The 27,250-nt window shown below is 44.6% G+C and overlaps 1 protein-coding gene across 2 annotated transcripts in view; it reads left to right on the top strand.

Annotated features, from left to right (window-relative positions):
- The window catches only part of LOC137786034 (MAM domain-containing glycosylphosphatidylinositol anchor protein 2-like), a 166,902-nt gene that overhangs the window by 95,920 nt on the left and 43,732 nt on the right, over positions 1 to 27,250 (top strand). The window contains exons 7-9 of one of the 2 annotated variants that reach the window (XM_068577639.1): positions 6,983 to 7,074; positions 7,160 to 7,397; positions 18,839 to 19,132. In XM_068577639.1, the coding sequence (XP_068433740.1) occupies positions 6,983 to 7,074; positions 7,160 to 7,397; positions 18,839 to 19,132 (624 nt within the window). Of the gene's footprint in view, positions 1 to 6,982; positions 7,075 to 7,159; positions 7,398 to 18,811; positions 19,133 to 27,250 lie in introns of both variants that reach the window. The other variant, XM_068577638.1, reaches the window with a different exon arrangement.

Raw genomic sequence — 27,250 nt, 5'->3', positions numbered from 1 at the left:
GCTAAACCTCATTTTAGTAAAAAAATGCTGTACACGATTTATTTTAATTTTAATAGCAGTGTAACGGCAGCTTTTCAAACTAAGTCTCAAAATCATTTCAGTACCAAACTAACTTTAAAAAACAAATAAAGTGTTTGAACCATGTGCTATCTCCAATTACTTCCTGTGTGTCACTTCCTGTGTGTCACTTCCTGTGTGTCACTTCCTGTGTGCCACTTCCTGTGTGCCACTTCCTGTGTGCCACTTCCTGCTTTCAGGAGTATTCAGAGTTTAAAACTCGAGGAACTAATGGATGTATTTCAGTATCACTAAAATATATATATATATATATATATATATATGTATATATATATATATATATATATATATTTCTCACTAACCCAAACACACACACATTTGTCGGATCTGAATGATGTTATGGAAATTGTAAAACAATATTCAGAGACACAGTTTTACCTCCAGAGCAAATGGGAAAGTTCTGTTTCCGAGCAGACCCTCGTTAAACATTCATGTGACTTTCGCCGTGATTTAGAAATGGTGAAGGAAGAGTGACAGTAAAAATAAAGTCTCTCAGCTCTTCTCACCTCACACACACTCCCCAGAAAAACCTTATTTTAAAATCCCTTTTCTCCTCCCACGCATAAGAGAAAAGACACAATTTTCAGTCACCGCAGCCGTCCGGCCAAAATGTAGAACAACCAGGCATGAAGCAGCAAAGCCCACTTATCTCTCTTGTACACAAATATAGTCAATTTACAGAATGCCTACTTGCTATTCAATATTTATGGTCAGATAAAATTGCAGGAGAAGGAGGTTTGAATATGGAGGAGGAGGCGGTCGAGCAGGGTACCGATTCTGAAATATGCATGAGTGCACATGCAGCAGCGGTCATTCTGCAGCTCAGTGAAGGAAACGAGGGAGAAAGTGAGGGAACAGGAAATAAAAGACCACCGAGACAACTCATACTCCTGGTTTAACTAATATTGAATATATATATATATATATATATATATAGAGATATATATATATATATATATATATATATATATATATATATATATATATATATATATATATAGAGATATATATATATATATATATAGATATATATATATATATATATATATATATATATATAGAGATATATATATATATATAGAGATATATATATATATATATAGAGATATATATATATATATATATATATAGAGATATATATATATATAGAGATATATAGATATATATATATATAGAGATATATATATATATAGAGATATATATATATATATATATATATATATATATAGAGATATATAGAGATATATAGAGATATATATATATATAGAGATATATATATATATATATATATATATATATATATATATATATATATATAGAGAGAGATATATAGATATATATATATAGAGAGATATATAGATATATATATATAGAGAGATATATATATATATAGATATAGATATATATATCTATATATATATATATATATATATAGATATATATAGATATAGAATACTTAAAGACGCTTTACATGGGAATCTTTTACAAAGTGATGAGAGGAGCCGCCATGCAAGGCGCCACATCAGGACGATCTAACTTTCATACATCGTAGTCTTGTTGTGTCTTGCTCAAGGACACATGGACGCTGGCTAGCAGGTCCGGGGATCGAACCGCCGTCCCTCAGATTGAAGGACGACCCACCTGCACGTGGAAGCAATTGGTGTTAAAATTCTGCGTTGCATGGTCGACTTCTTTCTCTTTTTTTATTTCTTTTAGCAAAGTTAACTTGGAGGAAGTCTCACTTTAAGTTCAGGCTCACAAACACAGTTGGAAAGAGTCGGTTGCAGATTTCTACTTCTTTCTTTTTAATAAAAAAATATATTTGACGACATAGCTCTGATGCTGGTTGATGATCAGTATGATAAGATCACGAATCTTCTCCTCATTCGTATATTATCATAGATATTAAAAAGTGGAGCGTGCGGCCGGGTCAGCGTGGACTATACAATCTGCTCTCCTCTCTTTGGACAGTGATGAGTCCACAACTTGTTAATCACGAGCATAGAGAATATGATAACGGGCTAGTTTACTGAGCACGGCCCTCGACATATGTAATATTATGAACTTCATTAAAAAGCACTTTTTAAACCGTGTTTACAGAGTGTTTTACAAATTGTCCCTTGTCTGTGCTATCTTCACCGTGTCCCCATCGAAGACAAAAAAGATTTTAATCTCAAGGCCTTTTTTTAAAATGAAGGTTAAACAATATGCAATTAAACCCCAAAAGCTGCAACAACAACAACAAATAGAAATAAAAGGTAATATATCAGATAGATGAATACAACGAAAGACACAATTTTTGTCCCCCAAAAAATTGCCATGCATAGTGTGATTCCCATGTTTTTAAAACTGTGTTTTTAGGATTTTAATAAAGAATAAACTTGTTTTACAGCCCATTTTCCTCAGGCAGTAACAGTGCCCTAATAGAGAAAGCACCGTCACCTTTAGTCTCTACTTTGAGCTATAAAGGTCAGCAATGCAGCTTTAGTGTGCTTTAAAAACAATCAGTCAAATCTTAAATCAATCCTGAATATAACAGCAGATGTGTTAAGACTTGGGTAATGAGCTCTCTATACGATTAGAGTCAGCTCAAGTGATTTACAGCTGCAGCTTTCTGAACAAGCCGGAGATGTGGGATTGATTTTCGACCCAGGCAGGTGCCGTATGGAGAGAGTTGCAACAGTCCGGAGGAGATGAAATACAATAAAATCCCGTCTGAGTCAGAGAGCACCGAGCATGAAATAAAACTAGATTTTTGAGGGAAGTCACTCTCAATATCACTCTTCTGTTTCTGCCCACTGGCTTTCTATTAAATGATGAAGTCAATATATATGTAAGTCTGTCATCTCACTCTCTAAAGCAGAGATACATAATAACGGGTTCATATTTGTGTGGCCTCATTATGCCCTTCGTTGGATGGACTAAGTGATGGAAAATATGACCTGTGACTCGAGTCTTCTGCTCAGTTTTCATGTTTTCTCTCCATTTTTAATTGGGATTTCACACCAGCACGCGACATGTAAAGCCAACAAAATGCCACAAATGCCAGCAGCGAGATCCTCGATATCACCTGGAGCTCGAAGCCCTTCAGCCGTGTTTACAATCTGAAAGGTCCACAAATTAATGTACGCTCTTTTATTCTGAATAGCTAAACGATGCACAGTTGCATTTGAGAAATGTGAGCAATGAAAGGCCGACTTTTCAAAGGTTAATTACCAGTTGACTTTAACTCACCTTGATGAGAAAAAAACACGCAGAAACACGTCACTTACAGTGAACGTTGCACATCCAGAGTGAGGAAGCAAGCTGGAAACATCACTGCAGACCCCTCGCACGTTGTACTGGACACAAGCTGTTCCACCTCCCCCCTCTGGGAGGCGCTACAGAGCATCGTACGCCTCTTAAGGCCCAGATCCTTGGGGTGGTGGGGTTAGCAAGGGTGTCGGCAGGGGTGTTCTCCTGTTTTTGGTTAGGGAGATAGGTAAGACACCTGTACTTTGTGTTGTTACTTTGCGTGGTCTCGGGAAGTTAAGGTTACTTGCACGGATTGTTTTGTTTGTTATTTTGGGCCAGGCTCACCCTGAAGATCTCCTCGTTCACCCTTTACACCGAGGACGGAAGTTGGAACACTCCCGAGTCCGCTTCTTTCTCCATGGAGAAGGAAGCAAATGTGTTATTCGGCGTACGCTAGCTAGCGTACGCAAACTAGCGTTCGCATGCCACCGTACGCAAGCTAGCGTTCGCAAACTAGCATTCGCAAGCTAGCATTCGCACACTACCGTACGCAAGCTAGCGTTTGCATGCTAGTGTACGCAAGAGAGCATTCGCAAGCTAGCGTACAAAGCTAGCGTACGCCAACATGTGCTCCTGTTTGCCCCCCTCTGCGATTTGTTGAACAGCTCCTCGTCACGTCAAGTGCAGACGGCCCTCGTCGCCGCTTCACACAACGCATCTACACCAGAATTTAATTTTCGGGGGGCCGAAAGGTCTACGTTTGCTCAGAGGCCCATCTTTTCTGCTGATAACGTGGGTGCGTCATTAAATAAATTGAAGGTTAATATTGACCTAAAGCGGCGACTTGCCTAATGAGCATCTGTATGCCAATTCAAACGCATCAGCGGGTTGCTGATAATGGCGGCGACGATGCAGGTAACGCTGTCAACACGAAGGGAAAAAGGGGGAAAACGTGTGAAATGCATCGTGCAACGGTTGAAACGGTGATTATACTGAGATTATAGACATGCCATTCAGGATGTACGAGTGGATTTTCAATTCAATTTAGACAAAACGACGGCGAAACAAGCTTTGGAGAGAGATGCAGACAGTCTCAAGCCGCTGAACGGTTCCTTCTCAAAATAGGGCCAACAATCACGGATATATTCAGTTTGCAGCAGTCTCCTTGACTCTGTATAATAGGGCATTGTGCAGAGAGGCGATCATTGCAGACACACGCAGTGCACGATGTCAAGGACAGGCCAAAAGTGACTTATTCAAACTGGTTTTTTTTTTTTTTACTTTACCTCCAGAGCTCTGGCAGTTATTTATGTGGCTGGTTTGTCTATTCATAACGGAAATAAATACAAAAATATATATCAGCGAGTGAAGAGAACGTCCTGAGTTCATTCGTCTGGCAGACAACCTCTCGAACAGAAGATTAAATCTGGCCTCACAGGGTGATTGTTAAATGCCTGGTTGTCGCAGTTCTCTGTATTTGAGAGAATACACTTGAGCCGGAGGAACGTAAAGCGAGAACGGCAGTAAATCCAAATGTTTATCCGCTGTCACCCGTGACAGCACAATGGCTCATGAGACGTGTGTGTGTGTGTGTGTTTTGTGGGATGAGATAATGCTTTCTTAAGAAGCAGCTCGCAACTCGGCTGACGGTGTCGCTGAGACGCAAAAAGGCTTTTTTTTTTTTTTTCAAACTGTCAAGATAGAAGTACGTCTCTGTCTCCGGGTGGTTCCTCTTTGTGACGGGTGTGATTGACGGAAAATCTGTGTTTTCCTCCCAGATACGCTCCTTTCACGGCTTCCATCACCCAGTCGAGTGTTGACTCATTAACTATACGCCGCGTGTGTGTTGGCTTTAAGGAAATTGAATCTCGGCGTGTGTGTGTAGTAGCAGATGTACGGCGTGATGCAGAGCCCAACGTGGGTTGTGTGTGTGATGCCGCGTGTTATATTCCATCCACAATCCATAAAGGTCACACACATACTCACCATATTACTCTAATCGCCACACTTTTCCACGCTCGTGCTGTTGAATCATGCACGCCGCGATGGATCGGCGCGAGCTTTAAAGAGTCAGAATGTTTGAGGGTACGAGAACGCACGCTTCTTTGTGAGAATCTGTGCGTTGACGTGATTTGTGCTATTTGTATCCGACGCGTCAGAAAGTGTGATTCTTCTTGGCTGTCGACTCGCTGGTTTTCAAACCGCGAGGAGGAAGATCATGTCAAGGAGGCGCGTGTCACTCGTCTCGCGGCTCAGCGGGCGCCGCGATGTCTTTGCACATTCAATTTCCTGTGTTTAAATCTGACACGCAGGTTTTGTTTTCATTTTTTCTCCTTTTTACCAAACCGAATATGATAATGTCACTCGAGAATTGCCAGATGAAAAGATTTCCGCGGTGATTTCCATACATCTTTTTTTTCTTCTCCCGAGGAGATGAATGGAACAGCAGGCGCGTGGCTTGGAACCAATACAGCATGCGTTGTAATGAAATCATCTGTTTTTTCTTCTTTTTTTTGGTTTGGTTTGTGGTTCAGAGCTATGTTTTGAAAATGGAGTTTGCAAACCAAATTGGATTAGAAATGCTGGAGATTTTGAGAGGTAGCGCTCCAATTTCACTGTGTGTGTGTGTGTGTGTGTGTGTGTGTGTGTGTGTGTGTGTGTGTGTGTGTGCTTGAATGCTGCAGGATTCTTCAGTTCGTATCAATATTAATGTTGATTTGAAATCTTTGGTCCTCAAAAACAAGCTTCTGCTTTATCTGTCAAATTCTCTGTTTGACTCGTGTGCGAGTGGTTTTTGTTTGTCGCGTCCACGTCTAGTCTTCCTCTCGTGATTTAACCTTTTGGAAACCGTGTGCGAAAATCCTCCCGCGCTCATTTTAAGTCCCAGCATGCCCCATTCAGACAATCTTTTGGCATAAATTACGTAATTTTTCCATTCTTTTAACCAAACAACACAGTTTTTGGACTGAAACTTCTTCCTAACAGACCAAGGCTTTGATTTATTGTGATTTTTGTTGCAGATTCGGATTCTTTACGTCCTAATCTTTCCAAAAAGGTGTCTTCTTGACGCTCCAGGAAGCATTTCTGGGGAATCTGGCTCATATCATGCTGGATGTTCATAGATACGATCAAAATAGCTTTTAAAAGGGTTGTTGTTTTTTTTTTGCAGATATACATTTTTTTTTCCAAGACTTTGCTGAACAAATACATGCAATAAACACAAGTATTGGATTAAATGTGGGGTTCCTACGACGACTCAAACACAGGGGAAAGGAGGTCTGGTGACCTCTCCACTAAAATCTAAACGAGAAATACGTTTTGCTCACGATGCTGCGGTCAGATGCATCACAGCCGTGACGCTCAGAGAGGCTGAGCTGGTGAGAAACGCGTTCAGGTCGGCGGTTGATTCACCGAAGATGCATAACAACCGTTTACAAGCCCAAGTGGGGACATCGAGCCGAGCAAAGAAAAATCTATTAACAAAAAAAAAAATCCATGAAGACCTGTCTTTAGGATTACATCTCGGAAAAGACATCGACATGACAAGCGGAGCCGTAACACACACACACACACACACACACACACACACACACACACACACACACACACACACACACACAGTGTCGCAGATATAAATCTGGTTTTAATCAAATGGATTGTCTCTTCGCAGCTCTGAAGAAGGGGCGATTCTGGATCACTCCTGACCCCTACCACAATGACGACAACATCCAGATCGGACGTGAAGTCAAGATATCTTGTCAGGTACAGTTGCACTGGCAGAAAAAACACACACAGACACACGCCCACACACACACGTATACCTAACGCCGCTCGCTTGACGCTCCAGGTGGAGGCGACCCCACCGGAGGAGCTGACCTTTAGCTGGCTGAAAAACGGCCGTGCCCTGCGGAGCTCCGAGCGCATGGTGATCACCCAGACGGACCCGGACATCTCCCCCGGCACCACCAACCTGGACATCATCGACCTGAAGTTCACCGACTTCGGCACGTACACCTGCGTGGCCGCGCTGAAGGGAGGCGGCATCCCCGAGATCAGCATCGACGTCAACATCTCCTCCACAACTGGTGAGCCTCACACCCCTTTGTGTCAGTCAGCGACGCGTCTACACATCTCGCCTCCTCCTCCTCCTCCTCCTACCCCCAATCCCCCCCCGACACATTCGACACGCAGACGTCTCGTGGCGATGTTCGCCGAACGCACGAGAGACTTGAGACTTTACCGTGACGAGGAAATAGGAAAACTGGGACGTTTCTTAGACTGTGAGGCCTTGGGACTTCTTAAAGGAAACACAATCTACGTCTTGTTTTTGTGGCGTTTGCTATCAATCGTATCAGTTTTTGGTTCCAATTTTATTGTAATCATGTTTAAAACACTTCTTTGGGAGTAAAAACAAATATTATTTGTTAAGTACAATGGTTTTCGGATCATGTACAGTCGGTCAAACTTGAAGAAAAAAGTCTAATGTTCAGTTTGGTATTCGTTTAGGTATGTGAATGTACTTCATAGTATGTTATATGTATAAATGTTAGATAAGTGCTAATAAATATATATATATATATATAGTTAGATACTCCTCCGATAAGCTGTTGGGTATAACGGATAAGAATGGTAGCAGAAATGTGAAATAAGACCACGTTATAAGAAAAAGAGGATTTTCCTTTAAATGGTCACTTCACCCAAACCCTCTTCTCCCACCTCTCTCTTGTGATTGTAGCAATGCAGGAACTATTCAAATGATCAACAAAGAAAGGAAACATATTTGGGTGAACTGACACGTCAAGCCCTTCGTCCTCACAGGATAAAAAAAAACAAAAAAACAGCCTGCATGTCTTCGTCAGACTGTTCAACGCCTCGCTGAAGCCCGGTGTCGACTGTGAAACCTTCGTATCGCAGCATCGACGATGACTTGTTCAACTGCATTCCTGTAAAAAGCAAAGCTGACCCCATAAGTCCGACTAATCCGAGACTAAACCTCCATCGTCTTCCCATCTAATTGGCTGCTTCCACCATTGTCTCCCCGACTAACGTTTGTGTACACGCGTGTGCGCCGCATGTTAACGACACAGCCCACCTCGTCCACCGAGCCGCATCGCTCCAGTTTCTAGTCTTGTCACAGCAGCTGTTGTTTCATTGTGTCTTTTATAGATACAGAGAGGGAGAGGCGGGGCTGGAGAAATCAGTCACTCTTTATAAAAGTATAATCAAAAGACAAAATGTTTTGCTGTCAAACATTCACTCCTCCATCTATTGTTTTTAGATTCTTAACATCAAGCGACCTTCCTCCCGTCTGACTTTAAAAAGAAAGACGCCTGGCAGAGCTTCACAGGCGACAAAAGAGAGTCTGACTTTTTAGAAGATTGCCGCGTCGCACATCGAGTACACTTAACAATGCTTACTCACTTCCTGCCCGCTTTGCAGTGGCGGTGAAACGCGCCGGTTAGAGAGGCAGAGCGATAACCAGCGTAATGGGACAGGAATTGTTGTTTTTTGTCTGTCATCTCCCGGGTGCGGTGACTTCATCGCCAGCGGACGCCACCGAGTGGGGGGCCGTGACCCGGTCGAGCCTCCGAGACGCCACGATTTGGGAGTTTCCTGCTTTTGCCGCTCCCTCTGTCATGTTTTTCCACGTTGGGGGGGGCTCCCACGTGGCCGACGGAGGAGATACCCGCTTGCTTTTGGATTTCCCGCCGCGTGTTCGGTCCTGATAAGTGACTTTAAGGGTAATTTGCTATTTTGCGACTTGTTGCGACTTCATAGCGAGCTCTGTTTCCACTCCTACACACACACACACACACACACACACACACACACACACACACACATCGGCAGGGATGTGTTCACATCCTCGCTGCACCCTTACCTCAGCTCACTGTCTATATTGCACAGACGCACGTTGCTACAACTCACAGCGGGAACATGAAAGCAGTGCGTCAACCTCGGGTGCATAATTATTGTTAGATAATCCTTTGATAATCCCTGCGCTATAAAACATTGCGATCAATCGCACCTGCCAAGATGGTTTCCTCATTATCTTTTAAGTAAGTGCAGTCTTTTTCTTTTGGAGTGCCTGGGTGATGGCAATGCATTAACGCAGACCCTTTAATGTGTAAAAAAAATAAATAAAATAATGCTTCTGTCTGAGGGAGGAAATAACCGAGGAAATGACTGACTCTATTGTGATCATATGAAATGAAAGGTTTCCTTAAGGCTCCGCGGTGATTGCTTTTTAAGCTCTCATTGTTCCAGTCAGATGCGCCGGCGTGAAATATTATGAAATAGTTGCATTGTCATCGAGCTGCTCCCGTCGCAGGAAATATTATATTGAATTTTGCTTCTGCCAGTAACGATATAGCGCTGCATCACCTCAATGTGACTGGGCGGTTTTCCTGGAGAATGCTTTGTCACGTTGTCAGTCAGACTGATGCCGTGAATCAGAGGTGAGCAGCACAGCTGTTGTTCATTGAAGCCGGTGGTTACGACGGGCCACAGTGTCAGGGCCTAGTTGCTTTTATTTTGAAGGGCTCAGCTTGACAGCCTTGACAGATTTTTGCCCCTGAGCTAGCGACTGTATGGCATCTCGTCGCGTCTCGATCGCTAGTTTTAATTCTACTTCAATACGGCGTGACGTTCATCAACTAAATGATGGTCCATTTAGAGTGGAAGCAGAGCATAAACCAGGGTTTGCTTTAGGGCGGGGCTACCGTGTGATTGACAGGTCACTAAATTACCAGAGTCACTCCTCCTTTGGTTCACTGGTGGCTACAAACCGCTCACTGGTGGCTATAAACCGCTCACTGGTGGCTATAAACCGCTCACTGGTGGCTACAAACCGCTCACTGGTGGCTATAAACCGCTCACTGGTGGCTATAAACCCTTCACTGGTGGCTATTAACTGTTTACTGCTGCTATTAACCCTTCACTGGTGGCTATAAACTGTTTACTGATGGCTATAAACCGCTCACTGGTGGCTATAAACTGTTTACTGATGGCTATAAACCGCTCACTGGTGGCTATAAACCGTTCACTGGTGGCTATAAACCGTTCACTGGTGGCTATAAACCGCTCACTGGTGGCTATAAACTGTTTACTGATGGCTATTAGCAGTTAATTGGTGGCCATAAACCGCTCACTGGTGGCTATTAACTGTTTACTGCTGCTATTAACCCTTCACTGGTGGCTATAAACCCTTCACTGGTGGCTATAAATCCAAGATGGCGCCACTTGATATACAATGTGTGTCCTTCTTTGAACACATACTTCTGAGATTGTAATCTGAATCACTCTCCAGAGCCTAATCTCCACCCTTCTCACTGTTGGAGCCCCCAGAGCATCCACGCTGTCTTTATTCACGGCCCTGACTAAAGCTCCTTATGCCTCCGCCTTGCCATTCCCCCGCAGCCTGTTTTGGGGTGTGTAAGCCGTGTTTTTGTTCCTCTGCCTGTTCTCCTGAAGGGGGAGAAAAGCCCGAGCCTCAATTAGACGTCTTAATAAAAAGCGTTTAGAGGAGATTACACCGCAGGTCTGCCAAGGGTTCGTGCTGGTGAAGTGGTTTTGGAAGGAGATTGGGCATGAAGTGTCTCCAGTCTGAACACTTCGCAGCTCGCTTGCTGGTTTCGAGCGTTGGCTCCGGTTCCACGATCCGAAAACCCGGATTTATCCCCAGCCCACGTCACGTCTTCATAAAAGAGAATATTCATTATGTTCCATTCTTTCAACTTTTGATGAATACAGATTTCAACAGCCTTCATGATTTCTCTTCTTTTTTTCTTTTTTTTTTGCCAAACAGCGCTAATATTGACTATCATGGCACGCTCATAAAATAAGCATCTCCCTTTCTCTCCCGGAGACGCCGAACGGCTAATACTTATTTATGAGTGTGGTCCTGAAAAGGAGGACTCAGACCTCGCTTTTAGGACGCTGTCAGGATTAAGATGGAGACACAGGAACAGCTGAACATAAACATAAAACATCCCGTAAACTTCCCAACAGGACGATGATGATACCTCTCAATGGTCCGCATGTTAAATGTGTGTTGAGTGACAGTGGTTCTCAAACTGTGGGGCTCGCCCCTCTAGTGGGGCGCCGAGGTATTACAGGTGGGGCGCGAGGGGAGATGCAGATTCTTAAAATATTTTAAGAAATTTAATTATTTTTTTGAAGAATCCTTTATTAATCCCACAGTGGGGGAGTTTTTCTCTGCATTTTACCAACCTCAGTAAGGAATGAGCTTTTGTGCAGTGTCTTGCTCAAGGACACTTCAACATGAAACTATGGGGAGAAAACAGAGATCCAACCGTCTTCCTTGGTGATCTTTTTGCCAAATGAGGGTTTTTTTGCACATATATAACTTCATTTGCATTGTTTTAACACAGTGATTGCACATGTTATTAGTTTCTGTCAGATGGAGCAATCTGCTTTACTTCAAAGGGATTTAAATTTTCTTTAATCTATTAATTAAAAAAACACGGATGGAGGAGTCTCTAAAAGTTGGACCATTTTGTTCCCATGTTGTTGGGGCGGTGAGGCCGAACATTTTGCCTCCTCCAAAGTGGTGACCTAAAAAGTTTGAGAACCACTGAGTTAGTGGACGCGTCTCTCAACTTTTGCCATCTTTTGACTCCGTACTGGAGTTTGCCTTCAGATGGAATATACCTTTGGGACTATCTTCCGATAAATCTTACTAGCGCGAGGAGTTATTACGGATGGATTCTTGACATTTAAAGCTGATATCCGCTTATTGCGCTTTGTGTGATAATTACTGTAAACACTGGATTGCGTCTCCTCGATTCAAGAACACTAATTTGCTGCGGCAAGACTCGTCTCTGTTTGTACATCAGAGCTCCGGCGCGCGGCGGTAGCTCGTCCTCCGTCTGATTGATAATCACAAAGTACGGATTGAAAGTCACCTCTCCTCTTCTCGCGGAGCTAAATAAATCCTCCCGTGATGAGTTCCCTCATCCCCAATTAGCATCCCGCTCGCACCTGAAACTCTGGCACCACCCAGCGTTCCCGCCAATCTAAAGACTCACTGCAGTTAATGAATTAAGCAAATCAATTAAGCGCTCGGTTGATTAAAAAATGAGCTGCTTTAATAAACACAAAGTACAAAGCTCTTCTTTTTTTTTTTTTGTTCATCCAAAGTTAGTTTGAGTCATCCGGAGCTCTGCGGCGGTCTCCGTCCGTCCCTTTTTGACTCTGATTCGTCACGAGCCGCCATCATCCGAGTGACAACGCGTAGACTCTCAGAGGAGGCCGACCGCCGGCTCTGGAGCTTCGCTGACCCCGATGAGGAGGAACCCCCCTGGCCTCCGCCCTGACTCACCTACAGGGTGCAAAGGTCCGACTGCGGTTTGGTCCACGCGGGTGGAAACGACCCGTGTGCTGCTTTTGTTTGGACGTGCGGCGTTTTCAGAGAATGTCGGCTCTTTTTGTTGATGTTGGACAAATATCCATTTTCTTTTTTATTGCCTTATTTATTTGAGTTTGTATTATTTGGACAGCAGGATATGCAGCTGTTGCCAACAAGCGTCTGAAAAAACACTGAAATCATATCTTGTAATATTCTGTAAAGTGCAGCTTACTTTTGCAGTGTCTCTGCTTTTAGCTTTGTTGGAAGTTGCTTGAAGTCAAGAACCATTTGAAATTGGTAAAACAAGTGCGAACTCGGAGTTAATCTTGTTTTCCATTGACCATTGGCTAAGCCCCGCCCCTTCAGTGACTTCTGTTGTGGTACCTAAACTAGGATTGGACCATTGCTATAGCGAACCGTCAAGTTAGGTGGCATATGTTTGTAATATTACAACTTAAAAACACAGAAAAAAAACCCTTGAAAAGATGGTCCGATCGTCCTGTACGTGTGCAATCAAAACCATAAAAACCTGAACTTGAAATTGTTGCGATCACTCCAAGACACACACGGGTTAGTAGCTGTGAACTGGGCTTAAATAATGACATCTGAGAGCAGCAGATCCCAGCGTCGGAGCCCACGGAGGCCCAGGGAAACCCGGCCCAGTGAGCTGTGAGCCCAGCGGCTGCCTCGGAGCCGGGACGCTGTCCTGAGAAAATGCCACGCTTCTGCCGCTTCTACGAGGACGGCCGTATAACCGCGTGGCGGCATGTGTCGGCACATCTGTGACGCCGCTGGAGAACGGCACAATGCAAACATGCATTGGCCTGTGAATGCATTTATACCACTCATGACAAGAAGTGTAGCGGTTACAATTAGTAGGTAGACTGCGCCGTCCCCAGTTTTCACTTCCAGTCCATAAAACATGTGCGTAGCACTCGACAACTCGGCACATTGTTTAGCCCCAACTGCATCAGCTAGAGTCGAGCTTTGTGGAGGTGGCCATCTGGGAAATCACCTCCCGGTCCAGCTGGGGAGAAACCGGAGGGAGACGCGCGGAGAAAAGCCTCTCGCCTCCCTCGTTAACTGCTGTTGATACCCTTTGAGCGATGTACATAAACTCTGGTCCTTCTGGGGAGTCGCTCACATCGGGGAAAAGCTCTGGTGTTGAACACACCGCTGCTCTACAGTCTCAGCCCCGTGAAGTCGTGTGGGCTTTGCGTGATTGATCGCAGCGTAAGTTGTAAGGTATCAGGGGAACTGCACGGAGCTCACACACACACACACACACACACACACACACACACACACGCACTAGTGAGTTTGGTCAGCTGAGTGTCACTGCCTTCCATTTAGTCAATTTTAACACATCTGTGGATATTTGCTACACTTTAACGACTCGATGCAGCTCTGCCGCACACACACACACACACACACACACACACACACACACACACACACACACACACACACACACACATACAGATTCGCGAGCGTGTTGTCGGCGGACCTTTGGGAGCTCCTCCTCGGTCCCCAGAGGGTCCAGGACTCAGAGGAGCAGAGAGTCCTGTCACGCTGTGACCAACTCGTTGCACCCCCACACACACACAAACACACACACACACACTCTCACATGTACATACACACAGCACTCTTACGAGCGCTGCGTTGCCATGGTGATGAAGAGTGATGTAACCGCACTTACCCGAGGAAAAAATGAAAAAGGGGGAGGGGGGGCAACAGGGATTGTTGTTTATTCTCGAAGACATATGCACCGCTCTGACTCCCGTCTCTGTAGGAGAATAAAAAGTGCCGGATATTTTTTTTGTGCGTGTGTTTTTTTTGTGCGTCTGCTCGGCTGCATCCTGCTGAGCCGGCTGCGGCAATCAGTCCCTCACACTCGGGAGGATCGTTCCAGCTGAGGCCCCGGAGACGCGCGGCGCTCGCTGAGGCCAAACGAAGGAGGTCCGGTTCCAATTTCAGCCACACAAAGCACACACACACACACACACACACACACTTAGACACAGTGTTTTCCCTGACAACAACAACAACGAGACGCGCGTGTGCCATCGAGGGACCGAGGAAGGCTCCCGGCATGGGGGCACCCGTGGGCGACAGGAGCGACACTTTAGCACAAGCGGAGTCTTAAACCCACGTACAGGCGCACACTTACACAAGCATACGCACACAGCGGGCGACGCCCCGCGGGCTTCACTGGCATTTGGATGTCTTTTGGCACAATGAGAGCGCAGTGAAGACCGCTCGCGCCGCCACGCTGAGCGGCTCAGCGGTCAGTCTCGCACACGGAGGCAGAGGTGGCTGCTTCACGAGGTTCAGACCGAGCGAGAGAGGCGGCGACGAGCGGGTGTCTGTTTGCGTTTCCACGATGGCGCCGAGAGAGAGAGAGAGAGAGAGACAATGGCAGCTGATGGCCGGTGTCGGTGCTGCCAAACCCAATAGGCAGACATCTGTAATTGCTCGCCTGATCCGAGCCGCGGAGAGGGGCCAGGTGTAATGATGGCAACTCCGTGGACGCGCCGCTCCCTCCCGCTTTCGCTAATGGTTGCTCGCTGCTCCTTCTTTTCCTACTTCGCCCGTCCTTGTCGATTCCACCTCTCTCTCCGCTGTTTGGACTCGAGGAAACATTGGGAGGGGGGAGAAAGTGGAGGAAATGTGCTGTGGGAAAAGAAATATGTCAGCTCTTGACACCTGGCGGCCGCCGCCGCTCGACACATTGTGTGAATAGCAATCAGCAAAATGTGAGTGAAACGAGTGTCTGCTGTCATTGTCTCTGCGGGGATCATTCCCGCTGCTCCCTCGGCGCCAAACTGCATTGTCGAAAGATTGCGAATGACCAGTGTTCATTATCCCACGCTAATGACGCCAACATGGGTAAATATTACCTGAAAAGACAACAGCTTTACGTGTGGGTCAGAACATCTGGAAAGTATAACACAGTACAGTGTATTACTGTATTACAAAATACATGAAATCATCAGTTCAGTCTTCCACATCCTCAGTAGAATGAAGAGCTGCTGTGTGTAATATACATGTGTGTGTTTTTAGCGTCTTTCAGCTCATTGTTTTGGTTTTGCTTTCCACATCTTTACGGTTATGGGACTAACTCATCGTTCTTTGCGTTGCTTTCAAACCCCATTTTATCCTACACTTAACCAGACAGACAAAGTTAGCGGCTAGCCGGTGACCATAACGTAGCATCTGGCAGCTAAAGCTGCTTCACACGGAGCTGCAGAGAGGGATGAATGCGGTTTGGACTGGCATCCGTCAGATGGCCAGAAACACGGAGCCAACCGGTTCTTGCTCTGCCTGGATGTGGAAACCTGCCATTGTTTGTTAACAGCGTATTAACTTGCAAGGTGTTGTGTTTACAGCGGGGCTTTTTAGCTTGCCACCAAGTAGCCAGTCGGCTATTTGCAGGTTTTAAATATTGGAAAAAGAAATTACAGTTGGTATTTTATTTTTTACGTGACGATGGGCTTCAGCACAACCTTAGCATGCATGTTGCATGTTGTTGGTTGTTTCTACTGGATAAATTCATCTATAATTCACACAATAACTGTCTGTTATCTGTGCATATGGCAGTAAAAACATCTTGACTCTTGAATCACAATGTGTCTGTTGTTCCAGCTTCCTTTTCCTGCGAATTAGAACGTTTTTGACACGGGACAAAAGAAAGAACCAACAGTTTTCACAATTGAGGTCGTTACCTCTCACCCAGAGAGAAAAGAGAGTCAGAAGAAATAGAGCTGGACTTCGTTTTCTGAAGATTGCTGCCGATTTCATCACTCCGAAACTTCATTGTGACTTGACTTCATTCCAGCTGCAGCATTGTTTGGGCAGAATGACAGTGATTCAAAAAGAAAAACCATCGGGGAAGCATGACACGGTTTCATCATCGCCGGGAAGATTTTCACTCCTCGACTCGCTTGGCTGTAAACTATTTTTGGGAGCACCGCTACAAAATAGTCTTGGAGTCAGCTAACAGTTTGGACTCGCACAAAAATACACAAACACACACACAACACTCTAGGAGCTTGTGCAATTTGCCAGGTTTGCTAATTAAACAAATTTATTTGGCCAGCATGCTTGATGAGGAACCAGACTGCATGATCCAACCTGGTAGTTTTCCTGCTTTCCAAACTTAGAACCAACACACACACACACACACACACACACACACACACACACACACACACACACACACACACACACACACACACACACATGCAAATAAACTCTCAAAGAAACCTGCTAATGTGTGCGTCAATTCTCCACTTTGCTCTTCTTTTATTATTCATTGATCGCGTCCAGCCGAGGCTCTTAGTGTCCGTTAAACAAAGGCCAGGTATTTATTGGGTCATATTTTGTTACCCACGGACAGCAATAATGCTAAATTACCGACGGGAGCGTTGTGTTGTAAAGACGCTGTGCTGAGATGGAGGAGCCGCATGAGGAGGCGGGCCGGAGAAGCCGAAAAAAAAAAAAAAAACCCCTCTGCGGTGAGCGATGGCGATGAGAGTTATGAATGTTGTAAATGTCTGTGGTGGAATCCATCCTGAAGGTAGGACTGTGGTGCGAGGATGAGCATCATGATGCAAATGTGACAAGGGCGATGATAATATTGTAATGCTGATGATCGCGAAGGCAACGCCGGCGTTGATGATGATGGTTTCTTCGAAGGGTAATGCGTTTCTTAGGCAGACGTAGAGCACATAGAGCGTGAGTCTAGGATAAGATTATTAGTATTGTCGCCTGTTTTAACTGCAAACGGGCGGCGAGGGGACTACTTTGAAGAAATAGCTCAATTCTTTCCACTTAATTGAGTTCCTGTGCCACAGTGTCTGGTGGCGAACCAGCGCCTGCCGGGAGAAGGGCCCAGCGCTGTCGGGGTCAGAGGTCGCAGCGCCGAGCGTCGCTGATTGGTCGCACATGAAACTCGAGGCGGCCGCGGCTTCGTTCACACGCGGCAAGCAAGTGTAAAGCGCCACTTGGATCGATGCCGGGGGCGAAGGTCATTTCTTGTATACGATGTATTGACGTGCAAGAGAAAGTTAGGTTGCCAGGTTTCCAACTTTTAGAGAGAGAGAGAGAAAGAGAGAGAGCGAGATGAGGAGAAGATAGCGAGTAAAACATGAGGCAGTTGTTCTGGCTCAAGACGATGAACATGTTGTACGTCTCTGGTTTAATCCATAATCTTTTCCCGGATTCAGCGACTACCTGCAGTTTTTTTTTGTGGTGAAAAAGCAACCAGAGGAGACTGGCAGAAGTCACTGAGCTGGACCGAGGTTACGGATTAGCGCATGGCACCCTGGGAAAGGTGGCGGTCGACAGTGTTTTCTGATTCAAAAGAAACATCTTTGTCAAAACCTATGACTCTAAAATGTCAACAGATAAAAATGTTAACCTCGTTTTTGTACTCTGATTAAAGCATATACAACATAAAAAAATATTAATTTGCATTTTTACAATAGATATAATACAAATTGATTGCCGTAATGTGAGTAATCGCTGGGGAAGTCTCCCCCTCGTCGCCTGGGCTGTCCAGAAAACCTATAACATGTTAATTTGTTTCACTTCTTTGAAACTGGGCCCTCACACGACTCCGCTGTATTTCCCTGTGTGTCAGTTATCGGACTAATTGCTTCACAGTTCTTCAGACGCAGAGGAAAAGCAAAGGGTTGGGAGCGGTGGGTGAGGGAGGGGGATGCACACGGGGGACTTTTAGTTCCTCGTTTAGATCCCGCGTTTACGTCCTGTCTTTTTAGTTATTGATCTCTTTCACGGCGTGCATCTGCTTGTCGGCTCGCCATCGCATTGTTCATTGTTTGCCATTGCTTGATTGCATTTAACTTCCTCACTGCTGCCCTCCATGAAGGTTCTACCTCAGGTACACACACACATGCTCAGACTGTCCGGTCCCAGCCGCTAGCCATGGCTAGCTGCCGCTAGTATCCGCATGGTCCTTCCATTCAAGCTGTGTCGCTTCATCGCCATTGCAACCTGGATGCTCATTCGCTTCCCTCCCATACCTTCCACGCCACTCTTCCCCCTTCGCCAGTCGACATTTCCTCCTACCCCGCCTGCTGACTTTCTAGAGCCCCATATCAGTCCCTCCTCTGTTTTTCTCTTTCTTAGTTCCCCCCAACCTGACAGTCCCTCGGGGAAAGTCCCCCCTGGTGGCCCGAGAGGGTGACACAGTGGAGCTGGAGTGCCTTGTTTCAGGGAAGCCCAAGCCCATCATCCTGTGGTCGCGGGCCGACAAGGAGGTGCCCATGCCGGACGGCAGCATGCAGATGGAGAGCTACGACGGCGTGCTGCGTATCGTTAATGTGTCCAGGGAGATGACCGGCTCGTACCGCTGCCAGACCAGCCAGTTCAACGGGTTCAACGTGAAGCCCCGGGAGGCCGTGGTGGAGCTCATCGTACAATGTGAGTAGACGGCCCGTGGGTGTTTCTGTCTCTGCGGTTAGATTTGTGTGTGTGTGTGTGTGTGCCTGTTGCAGTGTTTTTGTATGCGTTTTGTCCATGTGATGAATTTCTTATGTACGCAGTGTAATTAGTCTTTTGTGTTCTGGTCCAGTGCGACCAAAAATTTAACATTTCTTTCCTTCCACGCCCATCCAATTTCCTTCTGAAGGCTGTAAAATGAGTCTGGTCCCCCTGGCGCTCTCGGTCCGGCCTGAGAGGAAACAGCTCCGGCTCAACCTCTCACACTGAGGAGAGAAGCTTATCTGATGAGTGTGAACTGTGCACAACGAGCATGATCACAGGCACAACGCTCTAGTTACTGATGTCCACACTCGTTATAGTGTGCATGTGCATGAGTCGGAGTGTGTGTGTGTGAATATAGCAGCGAAGCCCCAAAGACTGTGTGCCATGTCCCCGGGCCCGAGACCCCCCGCCGCCACACTGCCACTCATTGTGAAACCCTCCTCCCTTCCTTAAGATGTCACATTCAAAGATGGCTCTTAACGGCTAATTAGCCAGCGGATAATTTATTCCCGCTAGTATTCATTTATGGAGATTTTGAAAAGGGATATTTGGAATGAACGTCAGGGATTCAAAGCGGGTTTTTTGGTCGCTCATTCAAGGGCTGGGGATGTTCCTCTGGAACGGAGAGGGGGACAAGAAAGAAAGAAAGAACGGAAGACGGATGGGAAGGAAATTAAAGCGATCCGTGTAGGGCGCTATCCTTCTCTGCCAAGTGATTATAGGAAATAGAAAAACTGAGTGTCATAGCCACAGTGCCATTGTTTTCCGCATGGCCTACTTAGTTAATCCAAACATTCTTCCATCTCCACGAGAACCTGTGCACCAGGATGTCACTCTGAAACAAACGGTCCATGCCGATTGCCACGTTTTGAAATGTCCTCCCTCCCCGTTGGACCAAACGTAAGACGGCATAAAAAATACAACTTTCTAAAGTGTGAGTAATAAAACAAAAATAATGGCCGCACTTGACACATTGACTCCCAATATTTTGATTGAAGAGGAACAAGAGCAGCGCCCGTTCTGTTCTTTTTTTACTTCGACAAGGATTAGTGCATAATTCTGAGTTTTATTGCACTCTTTGCTTGGGTGTTCACATTTAAGCTAAGCTGCTTTGAAGAAGACTGTTTTATTTTGGGCTGAATTGATTATGATTACGCAGCAATGACAGCCCCATATCAAAGGTTAGTGGCTTTGCGTCGCACCACTGCCGACACCCCCAAATAAGTGAGCAGAGGCTTCGGGCTCGGAGATGCCCTTCATTAATTAGCAACACTCGGTGGATCGGCTGCCTCGTGCGAAGAGGGCGTGGCGCCACGGAGACAAATTGTTGATTGCAAAATTAAAAAAGAAGATTGCTGTTAACGGGTTTCATTATTTCCGACGCTGCTGTCTGCTCACACAATCACTCACAGTGAACATTTCTTTTAAACAACAAACACAAATCTACAACCTCTGCACAAACTAACACACAGCTCCATGTTGTGGCCACAGAATGGATGTGAATGGATGGATGGGGATGCGTTTTCATTGAAGACTAGGATCACATTAAATATCAAATGAAGTATTTTTTACATAATAATATATCAGAGTACACAAACTATTCAAGGAAAAGCAAGACGCTATTATTTAATGATGAAGTGAATAAATTGTTTATGGTTAGTAAGCCTTGATGGTAAGAGACATGGAATAAAATTAAAATAAACTGTTTTTCCAGCACCATCATGGCCGCCGGAGGAGGTCGGCTGCCATGTTAGCCGAGTGATGATGTCTGCCAGACTCTTGTGGTTCTTCTCTCTGCTTTGCTATGTTTAGACACTGGATGCTGCCAGAGCAGCGAGAGTCTGTGAAACAGACTTAAATATGATATTATAATATAGTACGACAATCTTGGGCACAGTGAAGTAGCTCATGACTAGCTTAACTAGCTACGACTAGCTTAACTAGCTCATGACTAGCTCACAAGTAGTTTAACTAGCTCATAACTAGTTGAACTAGCTATTGTGTCGCTTAACTAGGTCACACCTAGCTTAACTAGCTCATGAGTAGCTTAACTGGCTCACACGTGGCTAAACTTGCTCACGCCTAGTTTACCTACCTACCTCTTGTGTAGCTTAACTAGCTCACGACTACCTTAACGAGCTAAATAGTAGCTCACAGCTATCTTAACTAGCTTACAACTAGCTTAAATAGCTCATGAGTAGCTTAACTAGCTCACAACTAGCTTAACATGCTCATGAGTAGCTTAATAGCTCACAACTAGCTAAAATTGCTTACAACTAGCTTACTGTAAGTTGCAGTAGCTGGTAGCATGGTGGCGTTTTTCTACATATCAGTATGAACATGCAGGTTATTGAACTATTAATACTATTAATAGTCAAACGAGCTAAGTTTTTTAATCTGATTTAATATGCACGCAACTGAGTAATATGATTTATATTTCACTAATAATATATAGATTAAAACAATTGTGACACATTGTGTCACAATTGCTTGTGACACAATGATAAGCACCTGTCATGTAAAACTGGGCCTTACTTAATAATAATATTAATATAGCTTTACTGTGTTTTAGATGAGGACATACTGGGTAAACGGAGATTTTGAATGGCCACACTCCATGTCCATCAGTATTATAACGGAAACCAGAGCAGCTGATCCCAGCGCTGTGTGGGAGGAGAACTGATCTGATTAGGGATGCTATGTAAATAGTAGTGTGCCAGACTGCTGGAGAAGAAAGTGTCTTATTTTCTTTGAGCTCTGGCAGACCTTCACGCTGTACGTTATACTATTAAAAGAGGGAGATGTTTCCTAAAATGGAGCCGCACGACATTTCCACTTGCAGCGTAGAAAGGAAGTTAAAAGACAAAATAACAGGATACAGTCAAGAGGAGAAACTATTTATTTTTTCTTCTTTTTCTTCTCCTTCAAAGTGTTATGAAGGAGAATGAATACAAATTCCCTTGTGCTAATACGCACGTCATAAAAGACGCTAAGCTAAGTACAGCAACAAAGCATCTGTTACCACAACCATCATTGTGTATTCAGTGCTTTTTGGACACAAAAATGTTGGAAAACAACTAAACAGATTAATGATGGAATACTGGAAATGTGCAACTCGGTAACATCCTCTAGTAGAGGAAGAAGGAAGGGAAGATGTCTCATGCAAAGTCCTCAGCCTAAGAAACATCTCACATTTGATCAAGAGTAATCATAAAGAAGACGAGACATATATGGTGTTACAAATATGAGACAACAAGTAACACAAGTGTTGAGCGACACGATGTATTGAATGTCAAACAAGCCCATTGTCTGGTGGAACAGATTGTCTCAAAGGAGGAGATGAGGTAAAGGACCTTCAGACTATAAATCCAGATGGCCTACCCTCTGAATGTGTAATGAGTACTAAAAATATTTATTACATACCTTTATGGCCCAGTCAAATCCAAAATGATTTAGTAAAAGCTTAAAAACAAACCTTTTTACTCGTGTATATGCATGTATAAAGTCTTCAAGTTTCTAATGTATATGGGTTTATGACGGTAGTATATGATGCCACTCCCAACGCTCCATTATGTCTCTGTTGATAGCATTTGTAACACGGATTTAGTGCAAAATTTAACACTTTTTAACCACTGAATGTGTCTCAGCTTTCCAGTCGTTCCCATTGTATGCACCCCACCTGTTTATGCACCCCACAATGCAGAAATATAAATATATTTGTCCCCAAAGAACCTATCCATACATCTTGAGGAGAAGAGATACTTTAGGAAAAAGACTACGCCTGTTTTTCAGCCTCACTTTGGAGCGTTATTAAGCTCTCCAACTTTAATAGTGAGCCTGTTACAGCCGCTTGATGACCCGGCAATCTGCAGGTCTCAAAGGGAACCGACTGCAGAGTAAAGGATCTGCGACCGGTCATCACGTGACGTGTTTTTTTCAGGAGGTTGTTTCTTAAACGATGCACATAGATCCCTTGTTATTGCTTTAAAAAAACATTGTATTATCGTGGCCGTCGCCTGAGACTGCACGGCCTCGTGTGTAAAACACACACCATTAGATCCATCCTCAGACATACGGTGGCATCTTTAAAAGACACTCACACACACGCAAAGCGACGCAAATCCATCCACTTCTGATAGTTCTGCCTCTCCCTTTCAACACAATGTATTCCGAGGATATAACATTCCCATCATGTAATATTATTTCGATAAAGCACCTTCTCTCGCGCGACATCTGCTCGCCGTGTTCAAAGCGAGAACGCATAATGAAGAAAAGTTATCGGGGCTTTGGCGTCGATGAATCAATCATTCTGCCATGTGTTTCTCTTCGGAGACAGCTCTGCTCCCCTTATTAATAGTTGGCATCAAAGAGCAAGTTTTAAAAAAAGCACATACAATTTGTACTCGAGGTGTTGGATTGCTTTGACACAATTTGAGTCTATCCGGGGGGAAGAAACACCGACGATTTTCCAAAGACGTGAACCTTTGCTCCTCTTCCTCGGCTCGCGAATTTACTTTATTAACACGTCCGACCCCTGCGTTTGTTGTTTGCTCAGCTCGCGCCTGTCGGTATGCCGCCCCCTCCCCTCCCCCCTCCTTTCTCTTGGCCCGTCCCATGGTGTGTAAGCACAAGCCAATCCCTCTGAGATGCGTTTTCTCGCCTGTATTTCCAGGTCCCAGCGTGAGCCCGCCCGCCTTTGGTGGTGAGCCATGCGCAAAGCCGCGTTTAGTAACTTGATCAAGGGACCGAGGTACGGTCCTCTGAAGCAAAGAGCATTAGAGGCGTGAAAGAACGACTCTGGCAAAGTCAACAGCTTTGATATGTTTAAAACCCCGCATCTGTTGGCTGGCAGAGAGGCGACACCGGGAGGAGAGGTAGCAGGGAATGCAAGACGTCCGCCTTTTTTTAGAGTCGTTCACTCTAATAGAATTGCAAACGCCAAATCCCAGAGCTGTGACACCCTAATGTTCTTAGGCAGACTGAGTTGGCACGGTCCAGAGGCTTGTGAGGAGGAAAAAAGAGAGGGAGGAAGGAGGTATAGAGCGGTCTCCTGTCCTAGATATACTAGTTATATACCTAGTTATAGGGGCGGGGGAAAAAATCGCGATACAGCATAGTATCGCGATATTTTGCGCAACCGATTATCGTTCTTTTATTTAATCAATTCTAAACGTTTTGGTCATAGAATAATAAAATCAAGTTATTTTTTGTCGACAAACTTTTCCTTTGGGGACAATTTGCGGTTGGAAAAAATGTAATAAATCACATTATATATATCGCAATACTCAATGGATCGCGATAATATCGTATCGGGACTTAATTATCGTGACGATATTGTATCGTGGGAACTCTGGTGATTCCCACGCCTATCAGTTATGAAGCTTCGCTTCAGTCCAGATGCACGCGTTTCGTTTCACCTTCTGTTCCTCCGCACGGCGGCCATGACACCTCGCCCGATGCAATTGTCCCGCCCCCTGAGCGAGGAAGCGGCTCCGCTATCTGACAACGCATCACCAACAAAAAAAACAAGACACACCAGAATAAAGAGGCCCGGGCAAAAAAAAAAAAAAAGAAAAAAAGTAATGAGTAGAATTACACGATTATTGTTTTTAATTAATTTTCCTTTTCTGCATCAAGAAGGCCCGCGATGCCGGCCCCCGAGGCCCCCGCGCCAAAGTGAATCACATTAGAGGGATTCACATTAGCCCGACGACGCCGGCAAATTAATCGTTTGCATTACAGCGGGGCTCACGAGCCGCATTTTTTGGGGAAGTGTGGGAGGGAGGGTAAATTTTAATGACCCTTATTTTTTATGGAACAATATTGAATTGATCAGCCGCATCAAATCCACACCGGGAGAAGGTCAGCGCTCATGTAGGCTGTAAACAGCCGGCTCAGACAGAATAATTCATAACTTGGTCAATGACTGAGCTAAACCTATTAGCGGCTCACCAGGCCTCTCCGCGCGCTGAAGAGTCTACATTGATTATCATTAATTGTATATTTAAGTTTGTAAATTATCCCTAAGTTTTAATGACAATATGGTAATGCGGGTGGTGCTTAAGTTCATTGTTTGATTGCAGCGACTGCGGCGTGAGGGAAGGGGGGCTTACATTATTCAACACGGGGATTCATTATATAAATCAGTTGAATCAGGGTTATCATTTTATATTCTGTGTATGTATCAGTTTGGCTTCCTAATGAATGTTATTTCCTCTATCAAGACTTGATGTTGAAGCATGTTATTCTACAAAGGTTACTCTCCCACGCGAGAGAAAGCAAAGCCTTTTGTTTCTTTCATTCTCCCCGAGCAGCTGTTGGAGGCGTCTGTGTAGAAAACGTGACGTGTTTCTGAATGCAGGTACAGCACATGTTACTTAGGGATAAGTATTGAGGAGCACCGATATAGTAAAATAACAAAGTACATTTACTCAAATTTAGACTAAATTTAGATCAGTATTCATGTTTTCATGATACTGAAATGTCCAATTTTGAAACACTTAAGAGTATCAACATTATTTTAGAATATAATAGCACAGAGAAAGAAAAAAGAAGCTAGGTAGGACGTTAAAGAACGTTGTGTTGTACATTATCCACTCATAAACACACAGTTTAACAATAACAAGCACATGGCAACTGAATTTTCTGTTTCTCGTAAGCGGGTGGCGGTTGCTTTACAACGGGACTATTTTCTCTCGGCAACTGAAATGCGATACACAACGATACACAGCTTACTATTACTATTAAATGTCGCAGGTAACATATTATAAAAGCAATAAGGTACTCGAGGCGGTACTGTATCGACAATAATGTACATTATTGACGATACGGTACTGCCTCGAGTACCTTATTGCTTAAATATAATAGCACAGAGAAAAAAAGACAGAAGCTAGAACGATAAAGAACGTTGTGTTCTTGTACGTTATGTACTAATAAACACACAGTTGTACGAGCGGTGAAACTACTTTTCATTAGTTAGATTAGAGCCTTACTAAATGGTTATTTCTACACTTAGTTATGAAAGATATTCTCCATTGTGATCTTTACCGTTAGAGAGGAATAATACTTTTAATCAAGACTTTAGCCAAACGGCCCGGTTCTACTTCTTGCACATTTTGCTGATACCAGATCTATTATATTTGGATTTCAGGACTTTCACATGAACTATTTAGATTTAAATAGAGATCGTAAGCGTTGTGTCGCTCTCGGGAGAATTCAAGATTCGAGATGTTTTTACTATCATATGCACAGACAACAGAATGAATGAAAAATGAATAAATAAAAAATAAGGCGCAAAAGATGTAACAGTATTGCACAAAAATGAAGAAAAACAACACAAAGGAACGCGGTCCTCGTGCACGTGCAGACTGTACAGAACAACACGCTCGGGCGCGCTCGCGTCCTTCTCTTGAAGCGCTCACCCGAAGCACACGGAAGACAAATCGAACCAATTCCGACTCTGAAGGTGAAGTTTGTTGAAAACCAGTCAAGCAGTATTTCAGAAACGTGCACATACCTCCATCGCCTTGCACACGCATGCTCGAAAACACACATCCTCCCCTCCACCCCCACCAACCCAACGCCCTGTGTGTGTTTGTTCGGTCCGCTTCCCTGCTGATGCGAGCCCTACATGGACCGTGGGGGGAAAAAAAAGGCCTCCGTGCTCCTGAATGTTGTTTTTTCTCCACATTACTGTCAAACAATCCACCGGTGACTGATGATGGATTACATCTCAGCCAGTGCGCAGGGTTTTCCCGGCGACTTACAGCGACTCCGCCGCCCCTCTCGCCGCTACGTTAGCATGGCGGGCGCCGCTCGGGGAATATCACGCGGGACCTTTTTTCTCTCGCTCCCGTCTCCCCGCGTTGGCCGGGCAGCTGTTTCACAGTAGAAACACAGGAGGAGGAGAGATGAGGCATGTGCCCTTGTTTAAAGGATGTTTTGGTTATATAACAGATTTTTTTTGTGTGTGTGTGTGTGTGTGTGTGTGTATTTGCTGCAGAACCAAACCCCCGTCTTCATTTTGTCTTTCTGTGTCAATGGAAATGCACTTAC

Source organism: Clinocottus analis, unplaced genomic scaffold (assembly GCF_023055335.1).
Source record: "Clinocottus analis isolate CAN_PGR_092001 unplaced genomic scaffold, fCliAna1.0.p SCAF_15, whole genome shotgun sequence".
NCBI lineage: Eukaryota > Metazoa > Chordata > Actinopteri > Perciformes > Cottidae > Clinocottus > Clinocottus analis.
This window is presented reverse-complemented; position numbering and strand designations above follow the sequence as displayed.